The sequence below is a fragment of the Adiantum capillus-veneris genome, chromosome 2, assembly GCF_014529385.1.
Source record: "Adiantum capillus-veneris isolate H3 chromosome 2, ASM1452938v2, whole genome shotgun sequence".
NCBI lineage: Eukaryota > Viridiplantae > Streptophyta > Polypodiopsida > Polypodiales > Pteridaceae > Adiantum > Adiantum capillus-veneris.
This window is the reverse complement of record NC_140932.1, coordinates 106,666,502-106,686,222: the sequence shown is the minus strand read 5'-3', so window position 1 is coordinate 106,686,222 and position 19,721 is coordinate 106,666,502. Positions and strand designations below refer to the sequence as shown.

At 42.4% G+C, this 19,721-nt stretch overlaps 2 protein-coding genes across 2 annotated transcripts; one reads left to right on the top strand and one right to left on the bottom strand.

Moving 5' to 3' along the window:
- Positions 1-7,033: 7,033 nt before the first annotated feature.
- Positions 7,034-7,999, top strand: LOC147463343 (uncharacterized). The gene has a single exon (XM_086528549.1). It carries the CDS (start codon positions 7,277-7,279, stop codon positions 7,862-7,864), a length of 588 nt encoding a protein of 195 aa, XP_086384675.1. The 5' UTR covers positions 7,034-7,276; the 3' UTR covers positions 7,865-7,999.
- Positions 8,000-18,380: 10,381 nt separating this feature from the next.
- Positions 18,381-19,112, bottom strand: LOC147463342 (secreted RxLR effector protein 161-like). The gene has a single exon (XM_086528538.1). It carries the CDS (start codon positions 19,110-19,112, stop codon positions 18,381-18,383), a length of 732 nt encoding a protein of 243 aa, XP_086384664.1.
- Positions 19,113-19,721: the final 609 nt, after the last annotated feature.

Below are 19,721 nucleotides of genomic sequence, written 5' to 3'. Positions count from 1 at the left end.
TGGTTGGATACATCTATACTAAGGATAAAGGTGGAGGGAATTTCAGCTCCCCCCCCCCCCCCCCCCCCCCCCCCGCCACGTGCTACGAGCTCCTTCCTCCGGTCGTGTCTTCTGCAATTTGGCAACACAAGCGATTTAGCAAGTGCGCTTAGAGCGAGAAAGAGAAAGAGAGACTTTTTGTGAGTCTCGCACGTGGGGCTGTCAAGCAACCCCGCACGTGGAAGGGGAATAGAGAGAGAGAGAGACAGAGAGAGAGAGAGAGAGAATTCTCTGTCAACGCAAGTGTACTCAGTGCTCGCTGAGTCATTGTAGAGAGAGAGAGAGAGAGAGAGAGAGAGAGAGAAGGGGAGGAGGAGGGCACCGCGCCTCTGCAGGTCAAATCAAAGCAGCAGGGCGTTGAAGTCAACCAAGGCGAAGGGGGAGCACATGATTGGTGTGTGTGTGTGTGTGTGTGTGTGTGTGTGTGTGTGTGTGTGTGAGAGAGAGAGAGAGAGAGAGAGAGGGGGGGGGGGGGGGGGGGGGGGGGTACTGACTGTTGTCTCAGCTTAATATCTTGCCGTTTTCAATTTCAAAGGAGGAGGAGAAATTCCACCCCGAGAGAGAGAGAGAGAGAGAGAGAGAGAGAGAGAGAGAGAGAACGTTGTCTGTCAACTTATCAATGTAGAGAGAGAGAGAGAGAACGTTGTCTGTCAACTTATCAATGTAGAGAGAGAGAGAGAGAGAGAGAGAGAGAGAGAGAGGCCTCAGGTGTGATGAAATGAAATGTTATATTAAACGTCTTCAAAAGGTCAAAATGGCTTATGACACCAAATTGATACAACCTTGGTGGATCTAAAACAATGTCCGGTTTATTTTAAAAATGATATAAAGTGAAAAACTAAATCATTATCATCATCAACATCAATGTCTAAGGATGCCCGGCATTGTGCATTGTCCAAGAAAGTATCGCATCAGTCGTTGAAAACATCGTCAATGTTCGCCTCTGTAAATAGTCATATTGGACGTCTCTTATGTCGTGCTAGAATAGTCCTGAGCGCTCTGCAAAACGGATCGGCAGGGGAGGGGGGGAGGGGGAAGAGAGAGAGAGAGAGAGAGAGAGAGAGAGAGAGAGAGAGAGAGAGAGAGAGAGAAAGCACTGCTGTGCTCTGGGTTGTCTTCAGCGTATACAATGTGAGGGCATCCCTCCAGATTCAATCATCACCTACGCTTGAGAACTCCCTATACAGAGCATCGCCGAAGAGGGGGTGGGGTGAGGAAGCTATCCAGAGCAAGGGTCTCTCTCTCCTGATGCAATCACCTACGCTTGCAGGCATGTGGAATTACACAAGATGCTAATCTATACTAAGGTTCCCTCCCCCTGCCACATGGCAGCACCTGCTTGCTCCGGGCAACTTCAGGCAGTGTGGCCTGTGTGAACAGTGACAACGAGCGCGCAGCACGGCCAACAGGAACGAAGCAAAGAGAGAAAGAGAGAGTTGTGCAAGAACGTCATTGTCCGTCAACGTGGGCACCTGCTAGTTGTTATGATTGCGATAAATGTAACACGTGCTATCCGTCTTCAGTGAACCGATCTAGGGTAAGGTGCCCACTTTCGAAATGTAGGTGCCCACGACCGCAGCTTCGAGCGAAAACTCAGGTGGGGTTAAGACATGGGCGGGAGATCTCAGGTATGAGCGACGAAGTGAATAATACAGAGGGGGAATGGGCTTGATGGATAGCGTCCACAACGTGCTTGCAGTTCAGCCTTCAGGTAGCTACGCTTGCGATCTATCACGCACAAGCTAAAGGAAGGAAACTTGAATAGGCAATGGCCTTTCTTGAAAGCTCAGCGATGGCTATGGCAGACACAAGCTGCAAGGGACGAATCAGACAGCACGGGGAATGTGTTGATAACCTGCTCAATTTCACAATTTCCCTGGAGAAGGTTCCATTCACACTAAATCCTCAAATGGGGGACACAATCATCCTCTGTGCACGGGGTTGTATGTACGCTGGCTTTGGAAGCCCATCGACTCGGGGTTACGTCGGTACTTCCGAAGACCACCATCAAGGGGGTAGACATAACAGGGGAGCACGACGCCCTGCTCCCACATAGTTCGACCACCCCTCTCACAAGCCCCTGCACTGCAATGTGCATGCCTTTGTGCAATGTGGACTTTTTATAAAACCTCAGTTTCCACGGCCCAAAATGCCCTTCAAATTTTTCAAAATTCCTGAAATACCCTTGCTAAAAGTAGGACTTGATTTGGTTACGTCCTTCAAATTTTTCAAAATTCCTGAAATACCCTTGCTAAAAGTAGGATTTGATTTGGTTACGTAGGCTTTGGAGATGAATCATTTCATTATTTTTAGGCATTATTGACTTTTTTGGGGTGGAATTTATCCGCACACAGAGGATTCGGGAGTGTGGACCAGTATTCGGAAACATCATTTTACCAAACATACAAAATTCCATTCCTTGAATTTGCCAAGTGGAAATTTTTGAAAAATAAGGTTTGTGTTTTAAGTTTTTACACTATTTTGTCTATTTTGGGGTGGAATTTCTCCTTTGTCCCTTGCCCTCCACTGGCATTTATGAAATTGAAAACGACATGACATTAAGCTGAGACACATTTTTTTCCGAACATTGCCGTGGACTTTGCCTGCATTTGTGTATATGAGACAGAGAAAGAGAGATAGAGAGAGAGAATCTTGCAAGACTTCATAATTTAACTCTATTTTTGGACACACACACAGAGAGAAAATGCACAATAACTAGCTCCTTTGTCAAATGCTCCTTTGTCCGGTGCCTTTAGGCCAATGCTCTCTGACCAACGGACAGTGTCTCACACACACACACACACACACACACATAGAGGTGAGATAGGTCACAGGCATTAGTGCCATAATGCTCCCATGCTTTACAAGAAGCTAGTGTAGCCGGCAGCTACCACCCCCAACATGTCAAGTCATCCCCTCTCTCCAGGCTCCAATAGCCTCGACTTTTGATGCCCGCCATAGCTACCCAATCCCCACTTTCACATGATTGGGTGCTGCCCTCTTAGTGAGGTGTGGAACTTGGGGTTCTACACGCTACAGACCACGCAAAACAGACCATCTATTTTGGGGTGGAATTTCTCCTTTGTCCCTTGCCCTCCACCGGCATTTATGAAATTGAAAACAGCACAACATTAAGCTGAGACACATTTTTTCCCGAACATAGGTATGGACTCTGCCTGCATTTGTGTATATGAGACAGAGAAAGAGAGTTAGAATCTTGCCAGACTTCATATTTTAACTCTATTTTTGGGGGGGGGGGGGGGGGGGGAGAGAGAGAGAGAGAGAGAGAGAGAGAGAGAGAGAGAGAGAGAGAGAAGCACAATAACTAGCTCCTTTGTCAAATGCTCCTTTGTCTGGTGCCTTTAGGCCAATGCTCTCTGACCAACGGACAGTGTCACACACACACACACACACACACACACACACACACACACACACACACACACACACACACACACACACAAAGGTGTGACAAGTCACAGGTATTAGCGCCATAATGCTCCCATGCTTTACAAGAAGCTACTGTAGCCGGCAGCTACCGCCCGCAACATGTCCAGTCATCCCCTCCCTCTAGGCTCCAATAGCCTCGACTTCTGATCCCCGCCATAGCTACCCAATCCCCACTTTCACATGATTGGGTGCTGCCCTCTTAGTGAGGTGTGGACCTTGGGGTTCTACAGGCTACAGACCACGCAAAAAGAGCGAGAGAGAGCCACACCCACTGGCAATTATGTGTGTGTGTGTGTGTGTGTGTGTGAGAGAGAGAGAGAGAGAGAGAGAGAGGCTCCCTTTTCGGCACGATTGGAAGCTGCCTTCTTCGTGAGGTGTAGGCCTTGGTGGTTTACAGATGACCACATGTACACGAACATCCAAGATTCTCTGTGTGTGTGTGTGTGTGTGTGTGTGTGTGTGTGTGTGTGTGTGTGTGTGTGTGTGTGTGAGAGAGAGAGAGAGAGAGAGAGAGAGAGAGAGAGAGAGAGAGAGAGAGAGAGAGAGAGAGAGACGTTCTAAGGTTTGAAGTTTGTAGCAAAGGCATTGAAAATTGTGTACAATGGATTCTCGCAGCTGCAACCATCCCCCAACTTTCCAAACAGCTCCATTCTCTCTCTCTCTCTCTCTCTCTCTCTCTCTCTCTCTCTCTCCCCTTGCTTATTGATGTCCATCTCGACCACCCAATTGGCAGCCCGCATCAGAGTCGGTACTCGAAAGATACATAGGGGCACGATTGGAAGCTTCCTTCTTCGTGAGGTGTATGCCTTGGTGGTTTACAGATGACCACCTATACACGAACATCCAAGATTCTGTGTGTGTGTGTGTGTGTGTGAGAGAGAGAGAGAGAGAAAGAGAGAGAGAGAGACATTCTGAGGTTTGGAGTTTGTAGCAAAGGCCTTGAAAATTGTGTACAACGGATTCTCGCAGCTGCAACCATCCCCCAAATTTCCAAATAGCTTCATTCTCTCTCTCTCTCTCTCTCTCTCTCTCTCTCTCTCTCTCTCTCTCTCTCTCTCTCTCTCTCTCTCTCTAGGTCCCTGCTTATCGATGTCCATCTCGACCACCCGATTGGCAGCCCGCATCAGAGTCGGTGCTCAAAGGATACGTAGGTTTAGTGTGATGATCCCACCTGCAGCCACCAGTGTTCAGGAAAAATCATTTTTCTAAACATACAAAATTCCTTTCTTTGAATTTGTCGAGAGGAAATTTTAGAAAGTTAGTTTTAATTTTTGGGTTTTAAAACTATTTTTCTCCATTTTGGGCTGGAATTTCTCATTTTCCCCTTGCCCTCAACCGGCATTTTTGAGATTGAAAATGATATGATATTAAGCTGAGACACATTTTTCTCGAGCACTGGAGCCTCTAGCCCCTCTCTCTCTCTCTTTCTCTCTCTCCACCCTTGCGGGTCCATGCTTATCGAGGCGTGCGATGTGTGATTGCAGGTCCATTTTGACCACCTAATTGGCACGCTAAATCTCTGATCCTGTTATCTCATAACTTTGTCCGTGGTCCAAAACCCTCTCTGAATAGGCAATGGAAGCAAGGGATTTGAGGGTAAGAGGGGCCATGCCGCCGGCCGTTTTACTAGTATCTATAAGTGAAATCTTTAATTAGTCCTTCGCCTAGGCTCATGAGCATCTACAAATTTAGAATTACCTCTTTGAAAAAGCACATAGAGTAATTTACTTGTGTGAGGTTAGAGAAATGATTTTTGCCAAACACGGTACTACTCGTAGTTCCTGGAAGTTAAGCAATGTGGTAGAATTCCACCAATGAAAGAGGCTGAATCCCTCTGATGTTGACAAAAAGAATAGGAGGAGTTGGATTAGGCGATGTTCAAGTGGTGCACAGTTCTTAGTTTCTTTTGCCTAACCTTCATCCATGGTCATGACTCATATGTGCGCCATTCTTTGGCTTGGATGCAACTATGTCAATTTCGGCATCAATGCACCATTCACATATTGTCGAGGCTCGCACCTTCAGAGGCCAGCTCTCTCTCTCTCTCTCTCTCTCTCTCTCTCTCTCTCTCTCTCTCTCTGTGTGTGTGTGTGTGTGTGTGTGTGTGTGTGTGTGTGTGTGTACAATGCGCACTGGCTTGAAGTAGAATTTGATGACACATGTCTTTCAAAATCCCTCTCCCCTTAATATATACTAGTAAAGCCGGCCGCCGAAGGCGGCCTCTCTCTATCTCTTTCTCTCTCCCTCTTTATCGTGTGTAGACGATTTTTGGATTGTAGTCTTCATTTCGCTGTTCTTGACACGTGTAAAGTGCACTCTCTCTCCCGTTTTAGAATACATATAGATAGTATAGTATAGATATAGATATAGATAGTATAGATATGGTGGACCCATGGGCCATGGATACACCACATGTGTACATATATGGATATAGATAGTATAGATGTGGTGTACTCATGGGCCATGGCTTTATCCTTTTGAAATTTGAATCTCTCTCTCTCTCTATCTCTTTCTCTCTCCCTCTTTATTGTGTGCAAAGGATTTTTGGACTCTAGCCTTCATTTCATAGTTCTCGACATGTGTAAAGTGCACTCTCTATGCGTTATAGAATACATATAGATATCGATAGTATAGATGTGGTGTACCCATGGGCCATGGCTTTATCCTTTTGAAATTTTAATCTCTCTCTATCTCTATCTCTTTCTCTCTCCCTCTTTATTGTGAGCAGAGAATTTTTGGATTGTAGCCTTCATTTCGCAATTCTCGACACGTGTAAAGTGCACTCTCTCTACGTTATAGAATACAAATACGGCCGGCCGCCTTCGGCGACCTCTCTCTCTCCCCCTCTCTCCCTCTTTATCGCGTGCAACTGGGCTTTTTTTTTTTTTGGACTTTAGCCTTCAGGTCGCAGATTGCGACACGTGTAAAGGAGAGCCCTTCCGCCATATTATGTTAGTAGATATAGATATAGATAGATAGATAGTATAGTATAGATGTTGTGTACCCATGGACCATGGCTTTATCCTTTTGAAATTTGAATCTCTTTTCTCACTCGAAAAAAAAAAATGTTTTCTTTGTGAGCATTGCAATATTCATGCTGGATCCACTCTGGTAAAAAAAGATTGCTTAGAAAAGAAGTTTCTCATATTCAAATTTCACTGGCATCACAGCACGGGTTCTCAACTTCTCATTAGCCCTCCACTCTCCCTGCCAAGTTCAAGCATGCGATCCACCCATGAAAACTCTCTCTCACACACACGCGCGCACACACACCCACACACACACTCTCTCTCTCTCTCTCTCTCCTCCTCCGTGTGTGTGCATTTACAATTCGACGCGAGGAGGGAAAAGTTCAGGCTGGCGGTACCTGCCTTGGCCATCTTTATGCAGATCACAGCTCGGGCGACGGGCATGGCAAGCTGCCCCGCCTCGCTTCCCAAGAAGCAGAACCCAACAAGACAAGAATCATACTCTCGCGCATGGAAGCTTGACCATGTCTCCTGCCCAGCGTCTTCTCTTACAATGTCCCCATCGTACAATCCCTTCATCTAAGCCTGCTCATAAGTACCTAAATCACCATAGCCAAGAAGTTTCTTCACAAACTCTCTGAAGCTTTTCACGGCCTCGACATTCTCCCTTGCCTGCTTACAGCTTCTTGCCTCCTCTGCGCAAATCAAGAGCTTCATGACAACGGAGCTTCACTTCATGGCCGTCATGAAGAAACTCGCTTCTTCATGAGTTCGCCATAGCTTCTCTGTGTGCAGAGCTGACTTTTCAAGGCTCGTTCATGGAAAAGAAGCAGAAAAAGAGCAAAACTCCGTACATCATCTTCACCACTGTGGCTCTGGCCATGCTTCTGATGCTCCTCACCATCATCTACTACTCCGTGTTGAAGCCACAGAAGCCGGAGCTCGACGTCAGCGAAGTCATGCTGGAAAATTCTAACAATGGCGCTGAAAATACAACGCGCACGCAGACATTGCAAGTAGTCACGCTGGGGATGAAGATGACGCTGCACAATCCGAACAGGGGGCCGCTCTACTATGCGAATGTGGGAGTGGCGATGTCGTACAGAGGGAAGGAGCTAGGGTACGGGATGGTGCCCGGGGGGAGGGTGAAGGCGGGGGGGAAGACAGGGTTTGCAGTGTACGTGGCTACGATGGAGTCTGCTGCGAGCTTTGAGCAGGCTATGGCGCTTGATGGGGAAGCTGGCAGGCCACAGATGGTGACGGTGAAGATGGATGTTAGTATTGCTGGCGATATCACGGTGCTGGGGAGCTTCAGCCATCACACCTCCATCTGTACTTCTTGTCTTGTGAGCATCTCCCCCATCTCTCTTGAGGTGATTACCTTCATTTGTGGTCTTCATTCCTAGGAGCATTACATGTTTTAGTGGTCTTAAGAATTATGAAGTTCCTTTGACGTATGGATTTGAAACGTAGTCTCTAAATTTACACAAAAGTGGAACGTGCAGGTCTTCTTAAAGAAATACTTCAAATCCCATTCATTAGTCTCTTCTATGGACTCTTAATACAAGGAAAAAAGAGTGCATTTGCAAAATTATTAGGTTTAAAGTGTCGAAATCATTGTTACGATTATCGGACCATTCGTGTATTTTTTCTTGGTTAAATTGAGAACCAAACAATATAATAAAATAAACCAAGCGTGCGAAACTTTCTAAGGAAATAGAGCGAAAAAAATACGGGAAGAGAGAAAAGTTCACAAATTGATTAAACAGATTGCATTTGACATGGCCAACGCGTTTCGACCACAAAAGGGTCTCATCAAGGCAAGTTACAATCTCTTTGTGTAGTGCTTATATAGGGTGAGGGTGAGGGTGGTAGCTCCGGTTAAGAGAGTTAACTTGAGTTGAGTTTTCATGGAGTTTTAAAAATGTTGGAGTTTGAGCTTAGACAGGAATTAGGACAAGTACATTTTTGACTCTTCCCAAGAGTGTAGAGGGAAAAGGGCTCATTGAATGTTGACAAGCTTGAGCTATTTAAAACGTGTACCCTTGATAGAATTAAAAAGGACTAGAATTGGGATTTGCACATAGGGAGATATGTGAGATGAAGGAACTTGGAAGATGTGCTTTATGTCAAAAAAGGAGAGTCCACAGCAGTAGGTGGTTGTAGCACATCAAAAAGCCTTTTAACAACTCTTACAAGGATATTATCGAGGCACTCGGAGAGGGTCTAGGACTTGGGGGGACAAAATGTATATGGTGGGATAGAAGTCGAGAGGTACAAGTAGAGGTTTAGTTAGGTCAAGGCCACCTATATCAGAAGGGTTGTTGAAGATTTAAAGGGAATATATTTGAATATAGTTAAGAACCTGATACATATAGTATTTGGGTCAATACTATAAGGTTTTGGTTTTGAGGTGAATAAAAAGTAGTGTTAGGGTTTCCTCTAGGATAGAGAATGTTTACAGATAACCTTGTGGATTAAGGTTTAGGTTAGTCTAAGGCTGCCAAGGGTAAGGGCTAAATCTAGAGTAATGAAAGGATTTTGGTTAAAACAAAGCTTTGTTGGAGGGGGGGTTAAGTGATAAGGGTCCATTCAACTTTACAATGATTTTCGTAAGGATTGGTGTCAAGAAAACCCATGAAGTGGACGTGGGTGCAATCAAGAGCTTACCAAACGTTTCTTGCAATTTGGTTGGGTAACACGATTTTACTAGGGTAATATAATAGGTGGTATTGGAGGTGAAGTATAGTGGGGCATTAAGATCCCTAGAATTGGAATTTGTGTTACCAATGAGGAGACTAGTTTTTTCTCTAGGGTGAAGATGGTTTCCAACTTGCTTGAGCATCAATGGTAAAAATATGCCAAGCGTGCGTAGCACTTAAATTTAAGCATAAGGTAAAGGGGTTAAGGATGGGGTTAGGTTAAGGGTTGAGAGAGGAACCAACTTAGTCTGGCCAACAAGATTTGGGCTACACATCATTACTCGAGCATTGAAGGGGACAAGTGATAACTTCATAAGAGAGGAGGAGAGGGTGGTCTCAAGGTTTAGGAACAATAGCTGCACTGGGCCAACAAGAATATTTGGGCTACACATCAATACTCAAGCATTTAAGGAGACATGTGATAACTGAATAAGAGAGGAAGGGAGTGTGCTCTCAAGGTTTAGCAACAACCGATGCACGTGGTTTCTACTGCAATCTTGGAGAAGAGGAGAAGATGAGTGGACAAGAGTTCTTCATAGTCCTTTTAACAATGGGATCAAACTGGCGCTAGGGTTGGGGTGTTGCACCTCATTGCCAAAAAATCCTAATCAAGAATCACATCTTGTGCACATGCGAGGGGTACCAATTTACAGGGAGAGAGATGACAAATCATGCTTTAGTGGTTAAAGCCAATTTTTAGGAAACAAGAGCGATTATAGTGGGTGGGGTTATGCACCATGCAAATTCTCTTTGCAAAAGGTGAAGGCCATGTAGCCATGCCTCGTCTTTAAGCCATTTATGATGGGAAATCCAAGCAATGATAGCGAGTGGCGTTATGTACCATGTAAACCTTCTATATAAACAAAGGCAAAGGTGAAAGCCACCATGGCTGCTACTCGATATTAGGTTCGGCATGTTCAATTGAGCTTTGGATTTGATGGGTGGGTGTAGAACCAAAGTAGTAGGGAAGGAAAAAATGTATCAAGGTTGTGACAAAGACAATTAGTGGCAATGGTTGTAACACTGTCAAACTAGATAATGGAATGGGGCAAAGAAGATTGGCACTAGAGGATTATGTATGGCAAAGGGGCATAGGCATGGCTGTCTGGAGATGCCATGGTATACTGATGAAGCCCTCGCAACATTTACTACTAAAATAACAGGCACTTACAAAGAGTTTTTTTTAGCGGAGTTGGGTGCGACAACTTACAGAGAGAAGATAGAGATGATGGCACTGGGATAAGGAAGCTGAAGGTGTTGAAGGCCACATGAACGGCACATGGTGCACAAGGCTTTGAGGAGACTAGCTTCATGATTGCAAGGTTGCTTGGTGGTGGCTATGAGATATGAGGCATGCATTGGTTTGAAGGTTACAATTGATGAAGATTTGGGCTGCCAAGTCGGGCCATTGAGCAATGTAAGCGAGGGTCATCGATGCTAAAGGAGGTGTCAAGAGATGTAGTAGTGTGGGTTGTTGATGCTAAAAGCGCTTTTGGGACTTGGAGCAAGTATAAATTTATTAAAAGTTTATCGATCATCATATGGGTCACCATGGAATTCACACTAGCTGAGAATGAGTAGTATTGGCACAGGACTAGTAGCATGTGAGACTTAGTGGTGGCATGCTAGGGTAGGATAAGCAAGTTTGGGATAAAGCTTGGAAACTGCAAGAGATAGGGCTTCTAGCTTATCTTCAAAAGTTTGGCGGGGTACTAGATCAGGAGGAGCCACACCCGTTTGCAAGTGATAAAGAACCGTCTCGACCCGCGTCCGTAGGTGTTGAACCATAGTGGGTGTGCCTAAAGGCCCTCACCTTAACCATTAGGACAACACCCTTTGGATAGACCCAAACTAATTCTTATGCATGCCCTGACTAAACACATAAAATTTATAAAAGAGAATGTGTTTTTCCCCTTGTCTTAGAAAGTCTTTTGGTGAGCATTGGTTATTCTTGGTTGAGGAGGCAGAATTTCTCTGGGAAATGATTGGCCACATACCCCTTGCAACACTTCTAATTATTGAAAACTACCTTCCTTCCCACATCACATGCTTAACTCATTGTTGAGACTTGCTCTTTGTATTGTGCGATCGTGGTTGGATTGTCGTGGTTGGATTGTTGTGCATGCAACACCCATACACCAAAGAAGAAGAAACGAAGTTGCTCATTGCATTGGCCACCACTTGTATACATTGTGTGTGTGTGTGTGTGTGTGTGTGTGTGTGTGTGTGTGTGTGTGTGTGTGAGAGAGAGAGAGAGAGAGAGAGAGAGAGAGAGAGAGAGAGGATGGACTGACTTGACTACCTACAAGGTGTGGTTGAGCAATGTGCTCCCTCATTCCATTAGATACACTAGTATGGTCGGCGGGCCAAATCTCTCTCTCTCTCTCTCTCTCTCTCTCTCTCTCTCGTGTGTTCAGAGGCTGTAGGAAACTTTGTTGGGTGAAGGAGCTCATGACACGAGTGTGTGTGAGTTTTTTTTTTTTTGGGGGGGGGGGGGGGGGGGGGTGGTATGTTCAGGAATACCTCCCCCTTTTATAATAGTATAGATGAATACGTAAATGGATAGTGTCAATAGTAGAGGACACATGATTGGACACAACATGACACATGTTTAGGGTCTACAAACATCATCCCCTAACATGCCAACAACACAACTACGCAATTCAAGCTTTCATATCATCCCTTTTAGATTCACAAGCAAACTTCAAACCGATCAAGTAAAGGCACCTCCACATAATATCAGTCAAGACAAAGCTACGAAATGGGCAATCAATGATCAAGTTTTGAATGGTATAATTCACTTACAACTTCTAATATGCAAAGTTAACCTTGAGGAGCCTTTGCAAGTAGAGGATAGATTATAGGCAAGAATGAGACAAAATTTGATTCACATGAAGTAGAAACTCCTCCTCAGAATCAGGCATTGTACATGTGACTAAGAAAAATGACTCCTTTAAAGTTGAATCATCATTTTCATAAAAAATTGTAAGTTTACTAAGAAACATTTACAACATGATAACTGCTTTTGCAAAATCAAGGATGACAAATCTCTCTTTGATTGATCATTTATCTAATTTTGCAAAATTTCGTCTAAACAAAAAGAAACATGGATCAATGAATCACCAAAATGACCCTCACATTAGCAAAATCAAATTTTGTACCTTTGTAAATAAAAAAATTGATCTATTAGCGTCGTCAAGCCGAATAACTCGATCTTTAAAACTCACACATTCACAATTGTCCATACATACTCATACATTCTAAATACATTTCCAAATTTAGCTTCAACCACCATTTTTCAGCAAGCAAAAAAATTTATAAATCAAATCTCAAGGTATGAGAGGCTTAAGGTGAATTAGAAGCTTTGTAATCATTAGGCAATTCCTCTTCAGCCTTTTGAATATCTGTGAATATGTATGCCACACTCGAACACTCAATGTAGGGTTTGTATGTTCTAGAAATTAGTTATCGTGATTCCCTTGATATAGGATCACCTAAATTGACTTGCTTCTTCGTCAAACTTATTTCATTTATGGCATAAAAGTAACTTGTTGGATCTCTTCACACACATAGGACAACATCAAATTGCTTTATTCATAATTCACCCCTCAAAATCCATCACAAAAACTACGTTTTGACTCTAAAACATCTCCAACCAATCAGATTTTCCTCAAAATGATTCGCTTCACCTGCTAATTTTGCAATCAAGAAATTGAGACACATGAACGTGAGAAATTTTGACATATTGGTCCTGATAGTCATTAGGAAAAAAATAGAATCATTTTCGGACCTTTTAGCTCGAGTGAGAGAATGCTCCTTAGCCAATAGGAAGAAAGCTAACGTTACGTAGAAAAAGTCATTTTTCTCATTTTAAAAAAGTCCATGAAAACCATTTAGGTGAAATTGTCACTATCACCAGAAAGTAAAGCGTTTGATGGTGACAACTTGCACAAGCGTCGAGCGTCTTTTTATGATCCGCTATTGCTATCCTATAAAATGAAGTACTTGTACGTGTGAATCTCGCACAAACATCAATCACCTTTTTATGAGCTACACGCAATTCAAATTCGAATGGATCGTCCTTGATAATGATTGATAGGTACTTTTTAAGACTATGAAGGGATCATAATCGAGCGAACAGAGGCTCTTGAGGGGTCTCTCGGCCCTCTATTCGCTTGGTTTTGACCTCATGAGGCCCTAGGCTTCTAGCTCAAGATATAGCATTTTTAAGCTTAGGGATTCATGAGGTCAGAATCAAGCGAGTAGAGCCCCTCGAGACCCTTCTACTTACTTGATTCTGACCTCATGAGGTCCTACGCTTAAAAATGCTATATCTTGAGCTAGAGACCTCAGATTTCAGCGTTTTAAAGTGTTATCCTAAGGTTTTTGGACATTTCGAATACATTCACGATATTCTTTTTTTATTTTGGAAACATCTCTTATGTGTTTTTTCTCATCCTTCATCACATCACTCATTAAGATTCACATACATGGATTTTTGTGTACACCTAAGTTGGGATCTCAAAAAGCATTTTATACGAGCATGCATTTAAGCGATCGAGAAAACTTTTATATGTGTACTATGACAAAATAGAATTCCAAAAAACTACTTTTGTATTTTTCAAAATTATCTCTCTCTATGCTAAGTTGGCCTTTCTTAGAGGGCCCAAAATTGAGTCCAAGTTTCTCATAATGTTAGAGATAATTGCTACCAAAACATTGCATTAGATAGCTTCAAATGATCTAACTTTAAGAGATTTCAAAGTGTATTTCTTGCATATATGTAGCCACTTATCTTTTTCGTACATGTACTACACCACAAGGTCAAAGATCCAAGACAAGCTTGTCATCAAATTGCTAAAAAGGCTTCAAAACTTCAAGCACCTTGATATGTGTTCCCATGTACATGTCTCCAAAACTACTACCAAACTATATATATGAATCATTTTCCCCCATAGAAAATCACTTTAGTAGCAAACTTGAATACAAGAAAACATTTTGGAAGTATATTTACATTATGACCACATCTTGTTAACATATTTTACATCTTAGTAAATCAGCTTGCAGTATCCCAACAAAGAAATATCACTACTTGAAAAACAACCCATGTCATTTAGCGTGCATTGAACTTGTGATTGATAAGACCCTCCTCGTCTTCTTCATTTGTAAAATGACATAAAAAGGCAACCATCTTCATGAGAAACCCCTTGATCACTTGCAAATACTTGTAAAAGCCTTTCATAATTCTCAACCAAAACCATCTTTTTAGCATCGTGAAACCATTGCCAATATTGACATCCACATCTCCATCACATAAAGTATATACATGTTTCCAAAACTACTACCAAACTATATGTATGAATCATTTTCCCACATAGAAAATTACTTTAGTAGCAAACTTGAATACAAAGAAAACATTTTGGAAGTATATTTGCATTATGACCACATCTTGTAAACATATTGTACATCTTAGTAAATCATCTTGTAGTATCCCAACAAAGAAATATCACTACTTGAAAAACAATCCATGTCATTTAGCATGACCACATTGAACTCATGATTGATAAAACCACCCTCATCTTCTTCATTTGTAAAATGACATAAAAAGGCAACCATCTTCATGAAAAGCCCCTTGATCACTTGCAAATACTTGTAAAAGCCTTTCATAATTCTCAACCAAATCCATCTTTTTGGCATCATGAAACCATTGCCAATATCGACATCCACATCTCCATCACATACAATATATACATATGCAAGAAAGTCATCAAGAAATTGAACTTCCTTTGAAAATGATCCACATTCAAAGTCCCCATCTAAAAATTTTCAAGCATCAAAACCATAGAAATCATTCAAGACTGACTAGAGTAGTTCCTAAGGGATTTGCACAAGAGGAAGGCATCTATTTCGATCAAATATTTTTTCCTATGTTCAAGATGACTAGCTTGCATATTGTGCTTGGATTAGTAGCTACTAAGAATTTGGAAGTGGTCCAAATGGATGTGAACACGTATTTCCTTCACAGAGATCTCCATGATAACCTATATATGCAACAACCTGAGGGGTTTGAAGTTAAAAATAGGCAGCACTTGGTAGGAAAACCGAAGAAGGCCCTTTATGGCTCAACACAAGGATCCAAGCAATGGTAGGAAAAATGAAGAAGGGACTTTATGGATCAAGGCAAGGATCCAGGCAATGGTATCAGAATTTTGATGCATTCATGTAGTCTTATGGTTATAAGAGAAGTCAAGAGGATCATTGATTATACGTGAGAAAATTCAACAATGTTTCAGTGCTTATTCTCATCTGTATGTTGATGACATGCTTATTACTGAGAATCCACTCATGAGATTTCCAATTTGAACTTTGAAGCAAATGTTGAGTCAAAACTTTTCTATGAAGGATTTTGCATAAGCTAGTCACTTTCTTGGTATGCACATTAAGCGAGACAGGACCAAAAACATTCTCACATTGTCTCGGGAAGCATACATTTAAAAGGTTTTGTGTCATTTCAATATGCAAGGGAGGGGGGGGGCGGCATTGAGTACCCCATTGCCGAAACTTAACAAATAAGATTATCCTAAGTCAAATTCTAAGAAGGAAGAGATGGCAAAGGTGCCATATTCCTTAGCAGTTTTGACAGTCTTATGTATGATATGGTGGCAACAAGTCCGCATACTGCATTTGTAGTGGGGGTGATGAGTTGCTACATGGAAAATCTTGGCAGGAAACATTGGAAAGTAGTGAAATATAACTTCAGATACTTAAAAGGTACATCAAGCAAGTGCTTACTCTTTGGGAATAATGATGCATCTATTTTTGGATACATGGATGTGGATTATGCAGGGATTCTAGACAATAAAATGTCTACATCAAGCTATGTCTTCATATATGCTAGAGGAGCTATTTCTTGGAGGTCATGTCTTCAAGATTGCACATCCTCTTCCAGTAGAGAGTTTGAGTATATTGCAATCAAATTCCAACAAGGAAGCAATATGGTTGACACGTTTAGTGGAAGATTTGGACATCACATTGTTATAGTTAGAGCATGATTGTTTTGGCAAAGAATCATGTGTTTTATATGAAAATAAGACTCATTGATACGCGGTATCACTTCATTTTGAATGTCTTGGCATGCAAGAAAATTGCACTAGCCAAAGTTCATACCAATGATAACCCTACAAATGCCCTTATGAAGAGCCTAGGGTTGAAGTGGTTTGCAAATTGCATTGACTCATTGGGTGTAGGTGAAGCCACTGACATGCTTCACACTTGTATAGGTTTTGTACATACTACTTGTTTTTGGAGACTTAAGGCCACATTGGCCTTTAAGTGAGAGGTTGTTGGAATAAAGGCGACTATGGCTAGGCAACCAGACATAAGGCCACATTGTCCTTTAAGTAGGAGGTTGTTTGGATAAAGGCCACTATGGCTTGGAGACCAAACATGTTCGGCCACCCACCCTCTTATTAACACCCATCACTAACACATTATCATATACTTTGTGGATAATAGATAATAAGGAGCTCACAACTACTGTGTATGTGTGCCACCACATCTCTATGCCTTCTCTCTCCCTCTCCCTCTCTCTCTCTCTCTCTCTCTCTCTCTCTCTCTCTCTCTCTCTCTCTCTCTCTCTCTCTCTCTCATGCTCTCCATCCTTGCACAACCGTTCCTTTCATGTGTGTGTAGGTGAGTGTTCCCGCAGTGGTCAACAACCTAATTCTTAGCTTCTCCTCTTTGCAATATCGCTTTCCCTTGGCTTCCTCTATCTTCATATATCTTGGCATTCCACCATGCATGGCACCCTCGTGGCTCTCACACCCATGTTTCCTTCTTCAAAGCACCCTTAGACCGACTTCTCTCCTCTCCACCATAGAGAGAGAGAGAGAGAGAGAGAGAGAGAGAGAGAGAGAGAGAGAGAGAGAGAGAGAGAGCTATAAGCTATGATATTAATGTAAGATAGAGGATTATGGCATACAATTCTCCACCCAGCCAATACCTTTATAGACTTTTGGTATATTACGTTCTTTTTCCATGCCATATGGGCCCCATAGCTCCTTTCCTAGTCCTTGCCTAGGACTCGTGTCCTCATAGACAACCCATAGAATCAACATCAACAATGGTGGCTTCAAGGGTATAGAGCAAGGAACCAATGCTTTACCAACCATCAACAACCTAAGCATAAATAGTTATGGAAGTCTAAAAAAACTATTACAACACTACAAAAACCTAGGCTTACCATCAAGGAGAGACATTCCAACAAAAAAAAAAATATCTTTGGAAAACCAATACAAAAACAAGAAGCCTCAACTTCAAACACCTTGAGAAATCTGCTCAAGAACCTCCTCTTGCAGAAATAGTATATCAACTATATTCACTTCAATTCCATGTAGAGCAATAAGGGCTATGCCAATAGACAAGCAGTTTCTACACATGCATGGCACTACCCTAACAACTCATTGTCATCTAAGAGGACTCCGATTAGGAGGGGGGAGGCATTCTAAATGTGGGACCCAACTAGCAAAAAAGATAAGGGCATTGTTTTCTACAGCACATTGCAAATTTTTTGAATTCTTGATTTGAAGCATTTCAACCTTTTGCACTTTTTAATGTTCTAGGGTATGTTTGATAATTTTTGGTTTAGGCCACAAATGTTCGATGGAAAAATGGACTTCAAATGACAGATCTCAAAGTCAAAATTGGCATGACATAAAAATTTGGACGAATTTGAAGTGTATCGACGAATACCTTAATCGGCTACACAAGCAACATCGACAAAGCATAGGTAGGCAGGCTACACAAGCCCCAATCACATAATTTTTTCTTGAGAGTATACAACATGATTTGGTGGGGCTAATGGGTACTTTCAACCAAATTGAGGCCAAAAAAATCCTAGCTCATGTAGTCAGAATTGTTGGAACTAGGGTTGCAAGAAAACACACACATCTTGAAGAAGACGAAGGAAGCTCAAGGCACACAACAGAGAGTATATTTCTTAGTGTGCAATGGAAAGATAAGTTAGCCCTAGAGTGATGGGTGTATATACAATGCACTGGGGAAAAAACCTCCTAGAGAGGGAAAAAATGCCCCGGCGGTCCTAAGTGTGTTCACACACATCACTACCACATGTATATGGTAACAAATCCCCCCTGGAGTGATACGGTGAACGAGATCTTGCACATAGAGTAAAGGGAAGTGCCATGCCCTGAGGACATGATCAATCCACAAAGGGGAGTAAGCCCAAAGCTTTGCAGAAAGCTTCGAACTTCTCACGAGACAATGCCTTTATGAAAAGATCTACAAGGTTGTCATGCGTTGACACATAAGCCAAGCTGATCTCTCCTGTTGAGAGACTCTCCCTGACATAGTGGTAATGCACCTCAATGTGCTTTGTGCGAGCATGAAAAATTGGGTTCCACACAACTGCCAATGCGCTATAATTTTCAGTGTAGATAGTGTTGACACTGTCTTGTCCAACACCCAAATCAACCATGAGGCGTCTGAGCCATACACACTTAACCGTAGCTGTGAAGATTGTTATGTGCTCAGGCTCACAATTGGAAGTGACCATAGTATGTTGCTTCTTACTCGACCATGATATGCATGACCTGCCAAGCATGAAACAAAAACCACTTGTGGACGCTCGTGTGTCAAAACAACGAGCCCAATATGAGTCCAAAAAAGCATGTAAGTCTGGCCGCAGTGATCCCCCCTTGGGATAAAACAAGCCAAAATGTAAAGTTCCACTCAAGTAGTGGAAAATCCTCTCGACAACCTGCCAATGCTTACACCTTGGGCTATGCATAAATCTGATGAATTGTGAGACTGCAAACTGAATATCCAGTCTCGTGTTGCATACATAAATGAGGCATCCAATAGCATTTTGGTAAAGAGTGACATCTGTAGGATCATCATCATCATGAAGACTCAATTTCAATCCCGTTTCCATGGGAGTGGCAATAGGTTTGCAATCCTCAAATCCAAACTTACATAGCAATGTCTCTATGTAACTTTTCTAACACAAGGCAATACCACCATCACACTGATTAAATTGTATACCCAAGTAATGATGCAACAGCCCCAAATGTTTCATCTTGAAAGTAGCATTCAAATCAGCCTTAAATTTAGCAATATGTCTCTCAGTTGGTCCAATCAGCAAATCATCTACATAAAGGACAACAAGGAGAAGTACATCACCCTCACGCTTTACATACAATGTGCTTTCTGTTGGACTATTACGAAAGTCTCTTTTAACCAAATGAGTGTCAGCCTTCTCATACCAAACACAAGGAGATTGCTTCAACCCATACAAAGCTTTGTTACATTTGCACACCTTATCCTCTTGTCCTTTCTTGACAAAACCGTGAGGCTGCGTTACATAAACTTCCTCAAATATGTCAGCATTCAAGAAAGCAGTAACAACGTCTGATTGATGTACATCCCAACCAAAATGAGCTTCCAATGCACATGGAAAATTCACAGTAGTCATACAACGAGTGGGAGCAAAAGTCTCTTCATAATTTATGCCTTTTTGTTGTGCATAACCCTTTGCAACAAG